This window comes from Anastrepha ludens, chromosome 2, assembly GCF_028408465.1.
Source record: "Anastrepha ludens isolate Willacy chromosome 2, idAnaLude1.1, whole genome shotgun sequence".
Lineage (NCBI taxonomy): Eukaryota > Metazoa > Arthropoda > Insecta > Diptera > Tephritidae > Anastrepha > Anastrepha ludens.
Window position 1 is genome coordinate 63,726,343 of NC_071498.1, and position 13,499 is coordinate 63,739,841.

The 13,499-nt window shown below is 32.9% G+C and overlaps 1 protein-coding gene across 7 annotated transcripts in view; it reads right to left on the bottom strand.

Moving 5' to 3' along the window:
- The window catches only part of LOC128871628 (mucin-19), a 125,325-nt gene that overhangs the window by 7,979 nt on the left and 103,847 nt on the right, over positions 1-13,499 (bottom strand). For all 7 annotated transcript variants that reach the window (XM_054113527.1, XM_054113526.1, XM_054113525.1 and 4 more), the window contains one exon: positions 12,258-12,410. In XM_054113527.1, coding sequence (XP_053969502.1) covers positions 12,258-12,410 — 153 coding nt within the window. The remainder of the gene's footprint in view (positions 1-12,257; positions 12,411-13,499) is intronic.

Genomic DNA, 13,499 nt, shown 5'->3' on the forward strand with positions numbered 1-13,499 from the left:
CACTATCTTCCAAGCGGAACTATACGCAATAATGGAAGCAGCAAACATCATGCAACGTAGAAACCACAAGAGAGTAAAGATCAAAATACTCTCGGACAGCCAATCAGTTCTAAAAGCTTTAGATAGCTATACCTACAACTCAAAAACCCTCTTAGAATGCCACAAGGCACTCAATAACCTGGCATCCAAAAACAATGTTTCATTAATTTGGGTACCGGGACATGAGGAATATGACGGCAACGAAAAGGCAGACTTTCAAGCCAAAAAAGGGGCAGATGTAAACTTCATCGGACCTAGTCCTATGTTCGGATTCAACAAAAACAACCTGAAACAAAAAGTAAAATACTGGGCCAAAACTCTATTAAATCAGCATTGGAACAACGTAGCGGGTCTTAGACACTCCAAAAAGTTCCTAAGTTTCGACGCTAAAAGAGCTAACATGGCCCTCACGTTAAACAAAAAGAGCATTCGCACTCTCACAGGCGCCCTCACGGGTCACTTCACCTGCAACAAACACTTACATAAATTAGGCATAACTAACACCAGCACCTGCAGATTCTGCTGCGAAGATGAGGAGTCTATGGAACATCTCATTATCGAATGTCCGGGGTTGACGCATAAAAGGAAAAGGTTTTTAAACAAGTTCATGCTTACAGATGAAGACCTTCAATCACTCCCTCAGAAGGAGCTGGCACAATTCATAAGCATACTTAACAGTCAATAGACAGCATAGCGTGCACAATAGATCAATATGGTCGCAGTGCTAAAGGGCCATACCTTAACCCTTTACAACCATTAACCATCTATGCCCAAATGTTATCAGAAAACCAAAAGGGCAAAGATTTGAGTCGATAATTTATCGATTTATTATTTTTTATGCATATTCTCTACATTTCTACCCTCTTTATTAAAAAAAATAAATAAAAATAAAAAATTTAGTTTAAAGTTAAAAAAATTGTATCACAAAAAACGCTACACTGTTACTTTTTTTAATGGTCTTAATGCGACATCCTGTGTGAATATATAGAAAACCAGACTGGGTTTTAAGTGATTCATGATGCTCATGACAAAATATCAAGTTGGTAAGAAAATAATTTCCACCTCCACAAATCTACCTTTCTTCTGCAGACTGACACTATGACATTGTCGGCAATCGGGAAAATTTATTTCAAATCTTAGTGTTCATTAAAAATTTAGCAAAGGATTCGTTTGATGGGGGTATTCACTACTGAGACTAATATCTGTTCTAGTACAATAACTTTTCTTAATAAGCAAAATACTGCCCTATTTCCATCGACATTAATTACCTCACCAAAAAGCAACCAAAGCGTTTCGGTAAAACAAACCTCCCTACCATTGAAACGGCATTACCTACAAAGTTGCTTTGAACTGTTAACGTAGCATCAAAATATCTATGGAAGAAGCAAACGAAGAAAGCTGTCAGAAATGGCTTAGTACTCCGCCAAGGTAATAATTACACAAGGACTCATACTTCTTTGGTAACTCCTGAAAATCTATTCGAGCTTGGATGAGTATCATTCAAACTGGAAAATGTTTGAGGTATTCACAAAGGTGCCTTAAGTGTCGTATTGTCTTATAACGTAAACTTTAAACGTTTAAAAAATATATTTAGGTAGTTCGCAAGTTTCGGTTTCAAGTCCCCTAAATATTTATTTAACCGTTAAAAACTTTAAGACATAAAGCATAGTAATAAGTTCGCGTCTAACGTAAAATTGCTGTTAAAATCCATATAAATTGCATTGCCGTGAAGTGTGCGCGAAATTTCGTATGTATCTCACGGCGAAGTAGTACTCAGTTCACGCCGTAAAAACACCGCGCAACATGCCAGCAACATTTTCTCACGCCTAGTTAAAATGCACAAGTAATTTAAAATTGGGCGAAAATTGACAGTTCGTATGCGAGTGAAGTGCCTGAGTTCGAATACTCATAAGGTGTGTCATTTTTAAGTGCAACGTCTTTGAAAAGAGTCTAACTAAATGGCCCTTATATTTTTATGTGTCAATATAAATGACCGCCGCCGTAGCCGAATGGGTTGGTGCGTGAAACAGCAAAATGGTAGAAACAGTGTTTTATAATAGCCGTCGCTTCTCGGCAACCAATGGCAAACTTCCGAGCGTATTTCTGCCATGAAAAAGTTCCTCATGAAAAACCATTTGCCGTCCAGAGTCAGCTTAATTACTATTGTCTTTTTAAAACACTTTTTTTTTACTAAAATTTGCCAATTGCTTCAGCGGCATCGCTCATAAATTTGACGTTTCTTCTTTTTTGACAATCAATGTTGCCAGCAACATTTCACGGCAAGCCAAATGCATATTTTGCGGCTGTGAAGTTAGTACTACACCTAAGACAATAGAACACTTTGTGTACCACCTAAGTATTGGGTTGGGGAACAAGTTTATAGCGTTTTTATATTTTCTTTTATTTTACAACGATTCGTTGCTGTTTGGCAAAGGGTAAGCATTCATTTGATAGAACTATTTCTGCTCTACAAAACTATGTTAATTGTATTTTTGAGTTATTTAACTTTTTATTAGTTTTCAGGCTTAGAAATGGAATATCCAGGAGGTAAAAATCAACATTTTCGGCACCTGTTCTTCTTTGCTTTTCATAGAGGACAAAAAGCTGCCGAAGCAGCCCGAAATATTGGCGAGGTGTATGGAGAAGATATCATAGGTGAGCACGGAAATGGTTTGCAAAGTTCAAAAATGGCGTCTTTAACGTCGGTGACTCCTCCCGCAACGGAAGGGCTGCCTTCTGAATTCGATGAAGAACGTCTCAAATCACTTTTGAAGAACGGTCGCCAAACCACTCGAGAATTGGCGGAAAAAATTAGCTGCGATCATTAAACTATTCACCTTAATTCAATGGGATTTACCGAAAAATTAGGACCCTGGCTGCCTCTCAGCATCTCGCCCGCCATCGAGCTACGCGCCGTCATAAACAGCGCCTTTTGTACAGTAACGTCACGCGAGATGAGAAATGGTGCCTATGTATCCATATGAAGCAAAGAAAAGAGTGGGTGACTCCAGAAAATACGCCGAAGCCGAGTCTTTGGATCTTCACCCAAAGAAGTTCATAATATGTGTTTGGTGGGACTGGGAGGGCATGGTGCGCTGGGAAATGTTGGAAAAGAATGCCACGGTCTACATTGCCCAGCTACACCGCGTGAATGGGGTTATTCGACTGAAAAGACCTGATTGACATGGTCAAACCATACTCCTTCACGATAAGGCCAGGCTCCATGTTGCACAAGTCGTCAAGGCCTTCAACATCATCAAGTCCTTCAGCATCCGCCGTATTCTCCGGACCTTGCACCGACCTATTAAAATCTTTTCCGCTCCCTGTGAAACCATATGAAGGGCCTTACCTTCGATGACAAAGAGGTCCTTAAAAACTGGCTCAACAAGTTCTTTGACACCAGACCAGGCAATTTTTGACGGAGGGGCATCAACAAATTGGTCGAGAAGTGGGAAGAGGTAGTGAACAGCAACGGCGAATATATAATTGATTAACTTATTGATATAATTATAGTTTTTTTTTTATAAAAGTCTTCGGTAAAAAGCTACGAACTCATTCCCCAACCCAATATATTTTTTAAATCAAAACTTATTTTTTGTTTAAAAAACAATTTTTTTTTCAACTGAAAATACTTGTTGCCAACTCAACAGTAATAGTACGCCTTCTATGATACTTAGACTCGTAATGTACATCCTTTCGAATTCTTATCATCCAAAAATTTAGCTGAAGCTGAAGTGTATGGAAAAAGGTAAAGAAGTGAATATGAAAGGCCAACCGTTGCCAAGAGCTTATTTATGTATATAAAAGTAGTAGAAAAACACCAAATAAAATAAATATGAATTGAATATATAAATACCGAGGAAATGCTGAGAAACAGAATAGGGTTTTAAGTAGAATATTTGGTTTGAAACAATAGAGAGACTAGAAGGAAAATGAAAATATCGGCAGAAAAAAGCATTTGCAATTTAATATTTAAAAATACATTTGTATGAGGAAGCTCAAACCACAATTTTTATATATTATTTTGGATGGGGACAGGGGCAGCAAAATACACCTATGAACTTGCAATGTTTTTGATTGTTTTATTTCTCAATGGAAAAAATAATGCAAAGAAAATAAACACAAACACCATTTTTTAAATTTTAAATTTTTTAAAAGATTTTCATTTTATATTCAGCAAATTTCAAAAATTTTAATTACTAATTTAATTAATATTAATCTATGTAAATGTACGTGAATGGTTGATTGGTGGATTGGTTGATAGGTGAGTAGACGACAGAGTTTTGCGGTAAATAAATATTTTATTTGTTTTTTAAACATATTTAAATTGTAATTAAATGTTTAAAGTTTAAAGTAAAGTAAATATATATATATGTATGTATATAATATTATAGTAGGTGGTATATATTAAAGTAACTGTTATATACTCTATAGCCTAGCATTTTACACAGAAGCAAACCGTAAATGCGGATGGTTGAGTGATGGATGTTAAATGTGTCTGGATGTGCGCATGAGCGGGTGGTCGTCATACATACGTTTACATGAGTGGGTGCGGTAAGTGGTGAGAAACATGCAAATATGTATGTGGGTAGGTGTGCTCTGATAACGAGATGAGCCAATAACGCAGCAAATGGTGATGATTCGGAATTTAATTTGATAAATATTACTCAACGGCTTTGGTAAATATTTTTTTTTTGTTTTTTTTTTTTACTTTTGTTAATATATTTTTTAATGAATGTACACAAAAAACAGCGTCATCTTTCATCGTTCGTGCGACACTACTTATATACTCAAAATCATAGACGGGATTTAATATTTTTTTGAATAAGCCAATAAGAAAACAAAAATAGTAAATGCTCTAAGTGCCACAAAATACTTTTGAATATAAATTTTGTAGTAAATTGTAATGATTTTTATTCATGAGCGTTTTCAAAAAAAAAAAAAGTAAAAAAAAAAACAAAAAAAAAAGTAAATGAAAATATCGAAAAATTAAAAAAAAAAACGTAAAATAAAAATATAAAAAAAATGTATATATAAAAAAAAAATAAAATAAAAATGTACAATGAAAATATAAAACAAAATTTAAAATAAAAAAATTATATAAAAATATAAAAAAAAAAATATAAAAAAAATTAAAAAAAAACTAATAAAAACTAAAAAAATTGAAATAAAAATTAATTATTTAAAAATTTAATAAATAAAAATTAAAAAAAAAAAATATTAAAAAAATAGAAATAAAAAAGTAAAATGAAAATATAAAAAAAAAATTAAAATAAAAAAATAAAAAATATATATAAAAAATTAAAAAAAAACTAATAAAAACTAAAAAAATTTAAATAAAAATTAATTATTTAAAAATTTAATAAATAAAAATTAAAAAAACAAAGTATAAAAGAAAAAATTAAATACAAAAGTAAAATGAAAATATAAAAAAAAAAATTAAAAAAGTAAAATATAAACAAAATAATAAAAACAAAAAAAATATGGTGAAAATAAATAAATTAAATTAAATGCGGGGTTTTCTATGTTTCTCAAGAATAATCGTAAATTGAGCTGGAATTTTCAATTTCTTTTTTTTTTTTTTGGCTAAATCTCTTAATATTTGACCTTGCTAAAATGGGGTCTACTAAATGCCGTCCTCTATTTTGAGAGTTTATCTCCAGTTTGCAAGACAACGGTATTTGAAAATGGACCTTGGACATTTGAAAGCTCATTTAGAAACAACTTTACATCATATTTTAAGGTGATCCGATGTTGATTCTTTTCAGAAAAAATTGAGTTTATATTAAAAAAAATTTACTGTGCGAAATTTTTACAGAATAGCTTTAAAACTAAGGAACTTATCTACAAAAAAGTGGCAATTTAAGAATTTTGATAAAAAAAAATTAACAAAATAAAAAACATGAATGCATTACAAATATTTTTTTATATACATTATATATATATATACATATATACTATGTACATTTTTTTTTTATATATATTATGTATATACATATATATTCACACTTACAGCCTTTATTGTGTGTTTGGCCGATCATCTTCTCCAATTTGCGGTGTGCGTATATATTTTAAGATTTGAATGGTTTTCGATTTCAAAATTTGATGTAAAGTTGTTTCTAAATGAGTTCTCAGCGGCCTCAAACGGAATTTTCAACAACCGTTATCTCGAAAACTGGAGGCAATGTGGAAAACGCAATAAATTTAGAAGGAATCCATTAAGTAAAATTACCCATCAAAACTCTTTAACAATTTTTGAAATTGCACAGTGCAATTATTTATTTTATTTATTTATAATTATTTATTTCCTCATAAGAAACCGTCTGCTCGGCTACACACTAAAAAAAATAAACAAAATGTAAGCGCCAATTATATTTATACAGGGTGCACACGGTATTTGAGGACATGCATATATGTATGTGGCTATAAACTTCCCGAAACCATTACTTTTATTTTGCTCTAGGCATAAAGAACTACAACTTAACTCAAGAAATGAGGAGACAAGCAATTATCGTTGCTATATGTGCAAATCACACCGATTTAGAAATCTCGAATTGTCTTAAGTGCGTCCGTTCATGCGGTCATAAGGCTCGTCGTGAACTGGAACCATCAGGCGGCAATGCAGAATCTTTTGTAAAACGCAAAGGACGTTCTGACACTGTCCGGTCTGCAGAATTTAATCAACAAGTGCAAGCGATCATTGACGAGGACACTTAAAAATCAGTGAGGGTTCTGTCGAGGCAGCTTTCTGCTTCTTAGAGTTTCATCCGTCCAGTTGTCCATAAAGATCGCCGGTATAAATCCTACGCTATGCGCAGAAGACAGTTTATGCCAAAGCAAACACGAGAACAGCGAATTATCCGGTCAAACAAAATCCGCCTTCTAAGCAAAATTAAATACCCTGAAGCACCTGAGATGTTATGGTTTTTTTCTGACGAAACATTTTTGTCGAAGACCAAAAAATTAACCGCAGAAATGACAGATTCAGGCAGATTCAATCCTACCGCCTTAGCGGTTCCTGTTGTGGTGTCCCCACGAAGTTTCAAGCCACTGTTATGGTCGTAGGTGTTGTGAGCAACAAAGGACATGCATGCCACCACACTTCTTTATTCAAGCATTTCGAGTGAACTCCGCTACATATATTGACAGCGACAGAGACAGTAGTGAAACCCTAGATTTATGGTATACGCGTAGACAGTTCATACATCTGTCAGCAGGACTCTGCTCCTTGTGTAAAGGAATGATGCGACACAAGATTGGATGGCTGAAAACTTTCTTGACCACTTAACATCGAACTCACGGAGGCCTAACTCCGCAGACCTTAATTAGTTTTACTCTCAAATTGCCTTCAAATACCGTTCGCACCCTGTATATGTACATATATGTATATGTACAGTGGTGGCCATATCATATGCAACTAACATCCTATTTGCAAAAATGTGTACATATTTTATCATTAAAATTTACAGAATGTTGATTTAATGGGAAATTATATTAGTTTCGAATGTATATTTTTATTTTACGTTTTCAAACGAAAAGTATTTGTTCCCTTAAAGAAGATAGACTCCCATTTTTACATCAATCCTAAAAGAGCATGGACAAAACAAATGCAACTCTTCAAAATAGTTTAAGTAACACTATTGTAACGGTACTTTATTCGTTGTCTTTGGTTTATCTGTCACTCAAAATAGCTTGTATACTGCATATAATATAATATCAACCGTTCCTGCAAATAAATTAGTGTGTTTATTTAAATAAAGTTTCGCGGTTTTGATAATGGCAAGAGACAAATTTGAAATTGAGCTTCGGAAGAGAACTATTGCAGATTTTCAGACAGGAATGACACAGAAAGGCATATCTGCAAAATACAGCATACACAAAAGTACGATTTCGCGAATAATTAAAAGGTTTGTTACAAGAAAAGAGGTTGCTGTTATTCACCGAGGAGGGCGCACACGTAAAACCAGCCAAAGGACAGACAACCTGATAGTACAACTGGCAAAAAAGAATCCTGAAATTGTTCCAAGACAAATAATAAAAGACTTAAATTTGCAAATATCCACGAGAAGTGGGCGTAGACGCCTTTTGAAAGCTTCACTGCGAGGTTGCCGTCCTGCACACAAACCTATGATTTCAATGAAGAACAAGGCAAAGCGTTTGAAATTTGCCAAGGAGCATCTAAATTGGCCGATCAGCAAATGGAAAACAGTCCTTTTCAGCGATGAGTCAAAATTTAACTTGATAGGTAGTGATGGAATGTCTTATGTGAGAAGACCAGTGAATAAACGGTATGATCCTCGTTATTGCAAGAAAACGGTTAAGCATGGTGGAGGCAATATAATGGTGTGGGGCTGCTTTTCTGCAAATGGAGTTGGACCATTACATAAAATTAATGGAATTATGGACCGCTATGGCTACAAAAACATTTTGGAAGACGTAATGCTGCCATATGCTGAGTGGGAAATGCCGGTGCGTTGGGTCTTCCAACAGGATAATGATCCGAAACACACGGCAAAATATGTAAAGTCTTGGTTTACCGAAAAAAAAGTTGATGTTATGGAATGGCCACTACAGTCCCCGGATCTCAACCCCATTGAGAACTTGTGGGAACTGGTTAACAGGCGGATAGACAGGACTAGCATTAGAAATGGCGATGAACTTTTTAATAAACTCCAAGAAGCCTGGAAATCGATCCCGATGAAAACCATTGATAATTTAATTGCGTCAATGCCGAAACGATGCGCCGAAGTCATAAAATGCAATGGGTTTGCAACAAAATACTAGTTTCACTATTTTTCACGATAGCTTTCAAAAAGTTGCATTTGTTTTGTCCACGTACTTTTTAAGTTGTGTTATAAAGGTAACATTTTTTTTATATCTGAATTAATTTTGTTTAATTTAAAAATATAAATTAAAAGTGTACATACCAAACTAAAATAAATTAACTTTCAATCAACATTCTGTAAAGTTTAATTTTTTCGTAAATACTGTGTTTGTTGCATATGATATGGCCACCACTGTATATTATTTACGATTTAATTTGTTTTCAAGATTTTGATTAATTTCTGATTAAGCTTATTAAGTTCAAGAAGCAGTTTTTGTGCATTTTTTTTTTTTTTTGGGTTTGTTTACTCAAACATAGTAATAAATTGTGGATTCTTTAATTTATCTGCTCATTTATTCAAGCTGATGCTTACCTTTTTATTTTTTCATTTGCGCAAATGTAATGATATTTTCTAAGTCTATTGGTCGGTCAATTAATTATATTACGTTTTCAGTTTCGTATTAGAAAATTAGAGGAAAAAAGTAATATACGCCAAATTAGCACAATTTTTGTGTAAAAGAAGGCTAAATATAATATAAAATAAAAATAATTGCCATTGAGCAAACTTGTACAAATTTTAAATAAATTAATTTTTCAGAGCAAAATTGTATAAATAATATAATTTTTTTATTATTATGTTTTATACGAAAAACTAAAAAATAATACTAATAAGGTCTGATTAATGATTCGACTAAGCCTCCGCACCACGACAAGGTGGTTACACAAAGAAAAAAAAAAATAATTCCCGATAATATTTATTCGTGGACGAAAAAAAAAAAATTAAATAATTACTGATTTTGAGTAAATAAAAGTATAGATGCAATTTTTGTGCACAAACAGCCTAATTGTAGATTTCATAAGCACAAATACTTGTCATAAATTAACAAAACGAAAAAAAACAAACAAACAAAAGTTCATACGGAATTGAATTGGGAAAAAAAACTTTGTTTTGTTTTATAAATATTAGGCATGATACAAGGCGCATTCATTAAGGGGTTAGGAGTAGTCAGAATTTGGGGAAAAAATTAATTTTTTTTGCATTTTCTTAAAGTATAATATCTTAGAAATATTGTGTGAATCCGACAAATACTTTTCGACTTATTCAACAATTAACAAAGGGCGCTCGGCCGCTCCGGAGCGTTCGCAAAACTTTAAATACGTTTTTCTCAAAACTATGTTTTTTGAACTGGCGATCACTGTAACTTAAGACCGCTTGGCAGATTTCAATAAAATGTATACTGCTTTTGAAAAACATAAAAAACTCGAGCCTGATCGAAGGATTTTTTTTTTTAATTTCGATTTTTTTAAACAATTAATTGTCGGTTTTTTCTTCACGAAAATCTGAAAAATATTTCCTGCGGCCGCCATATTGTTAATTTTGAAAAAGTGTCGATCAGGCACAAGATTATCTATTATTAAAACTAATTTCTCTTGCCCGATTGATTTTAGATGAATCTCCAAGGACTTGTGATGATCACCGCAAGGGACTTCTGGAGAAATGGGCTCCACACAAACAGCGAGAACTTTTACAATTATTAATTTTTTTTTTCTAATTTTGCCAAAGTCTAGTCGAAACATGATGTACTATAGCTATGTTCTGATTTTTAAAGCAATTGACTAGCAAAACAAAATTATTGAAAGCCATCATTTTTCGGGCCTCTGACTAGCCCTAACCCATTCTTAAAGGTGGTGGCACTAGACCACCAACAATATTTTGTACTACGTTTGATTGGCAAAGAAAAGTATTGGTAAAGTAGAAAACACAGAATGAATTCGCCTTGTTTCACTCTGGGCTGACAGCCACACGGACACAGCGAAAGAAAAAAAGTAAATCAGCTGATTGACCGATACCACCTTTAATAGATTCGCCTGGCATGAAATGTTCACACAAAATTCACCACAAGGATGCATATATTTTTAACATATAATTATTGCATTCCTTCTTAACACGAAAAAAGCTTGAATTTTTATTTTTCATATTTCATAAAAATAAACTAGTCAAAATATATAAGTAAACTTTCCCTTCTTTTAGCGTTGCTAATTTTCGCACAAATTTAAAAAAAAAAATTTTTATTCGTCATCACCACTTTCTCATCACTCTCATACATACACACCCACACATATGTACATGTTTAGTTTTGTATTAATTGGATTATTCAAATGTTACTTCATTTCCAGCCAATGTAAGAAAAAGGATTTAATATGTTTTTGTTTTTTTTTTACACAAACCAAAAGATGTGAATAGAAAGGAAATATGTTTTTTTTAGTTACAAATTATGTATGCATTTGTGTGCGTATTGGTGCATTTGCTAATTTTGCCTGATTTTGGTTGTTACATTTTCGATTTGTACTTAAGTGGTTACCGCTTTGGCAAACTGTTATTTTATGTGTTGTTGTTTTTCGGTTTCTTTCAAGTATGTAAAACGTGTGCAAATTAAATATAATATTTAAATACAAATACATACAAATATTGTATATTTTTTTGTCCAACCGTTTATGCGTTCGTACACACATACTAGCAGTTAATGTACAGTTGTAAAGTTCATACATTCATAAATATGTTGTAATATATAAGGAAAACATACACTAAAACAAATCTTAGAATTTTAATAAAATATATTTACAATGGATTCAATTTTGTTTTTTGCTCCGATCTAATGCCATTTTATTTATGTATGAACAAGAAATAATTAATTTATCAGCATGAAAAAAATTTTGAATTTCCAAATATGCATCATTTGTGTTTTTGTTGTAGTATATTATAAATATAAATTTGATTTATCCAAAATAAAAAGGCCGATTCACGTCACACTTAATCAACTAGAAAAGAAGAGTTACCATTAAGAGAAAATAAAAATTATATATGTAGGTATATTTATATATAAATATAAATAAATACTGGGCCCCAAAATTAAATTAAAAAATTAATAGAAAAAATAGTAACATAGCAAAGCTAGCAAAATATAAAAAAAAGTACAATTAATTGTAAGCTTAACACCCAAAAACGAAAAAAAAACAACGTGACCCGAAATTGGTTTTTAAACAAAGTTTTTGCATTTACATATAATTAATTGTGGTTCGCACCAAATTTTTGTATTTCGTGCGCTCTTCCATGAATTTAGTTTAAATTGAGATTTAGAGCCGTAAGTGAAAAGGCAGCCGCGCACAATTTACACATACATAAGTAGGTATGTATGTGGGTATAGCCTGCATACCACCAGTAGTAATGCCTGTGAGAGAATCCTTGTGCTTCCTAACTTTCTAATCCTTCGCGCATCCATCCATGCATACTCGCATATTCTTTCTCTCCCTTCCTTTCTCTCACTCTTCACTCTCTCGCGTACAAGCTTTTGTTTTGTTTCTTTCTTTTTTCGCACTGCGCTCTTTCACTTACCTTGGCTCTGCGTTGTATTCGTTTTTAGTGGCACTGCGAGCCGTGCATTAACAGCCAGCAAATGATCTCGTCGCGCTATTAGGCTGGTTACATGCTCCTCCAGGCGGACATTTTCACGCTGCAGCTGATGTAGGCAGGAGAGTAGTGAAGCGACTGTGTAGAGTAGGAAAAGATATATATTAGTAGTTTTTAAAAAATTTTATTTTATTTTAAGTTGAATATTTGCTGCCTCTACTCGCTAGCTGTTAATTTAAATTAAAATAGAATTTCAATTTTCAAGAATTTGAAGTAGATACCATTTTACGGAACTATGTATACTACGCGTTTCATAACTATAGGAGGGACTGACTTACTGACAAGTTTTCACGATTTATTTGTTTCTTATTTAATTTTAATAATTTTTTATGAAATAATAGTTCATTCTACTACACCAGCCATATAAATTAAATTATTGACAATCCTTTTGTTTTTTGCGGAGGGTTTTGTGGACTTTCTCCACATAATGAAAACTCGACATTGTTTTTGTATATGGAAGAAAACACCAAACGTCAGCAAAAAAAAAAATGGCAAAACAAAAAACTTAATTTTTGAGCCACTATAACTTTGTACTTTATCATAGTTATATGTCATAGTCATATACCAAAATTCAACTGGCATACAAGAAATTCTTTCAAAAATTTTGATTATGAAGTCTAGGATTTTAATACCAATTTGTTGACTTTTTTTTTTAATTTGCCAATAAGTCTCCATATATACATATACCACCTTAATCAAAAAGTACTCGGAACAACCGCCAGGTGACGCTCTATGTCAACTGATTTGAGTTCTGTTTTTGTTTTGGTAGGTTACCACAGCTGTGATTAACATTCCTACAAAATTTTATAGCCATTGCGACACATTTGTAAAAGATACGCCGTCTTGAGTAAATCTACCTCTGCACGTGTTTTTGATTTTGCGTTAAAATGGATTCAATAGTGCGAAAATCTTGATAAACTGTTTCGGTAATGATATTCTAAAGAAAACAGCCCTTTACGAGTGGCACGAACATTTCAGAAGAGAGTCCATAGAGGCTAACAAATGTAGTGGCAGGCCGTCGACATCGAAAACTGATGAAAATGATCAAGAAAGTGAAAGAAAAGTTATTCAATAACCGCAAATTAACCATCAGAGGACCTGAACATTGCTTATGGATCCGTACAGTCTAATATAGCTAATGATTTGAGTTTGCGCGTGTTGCTACAA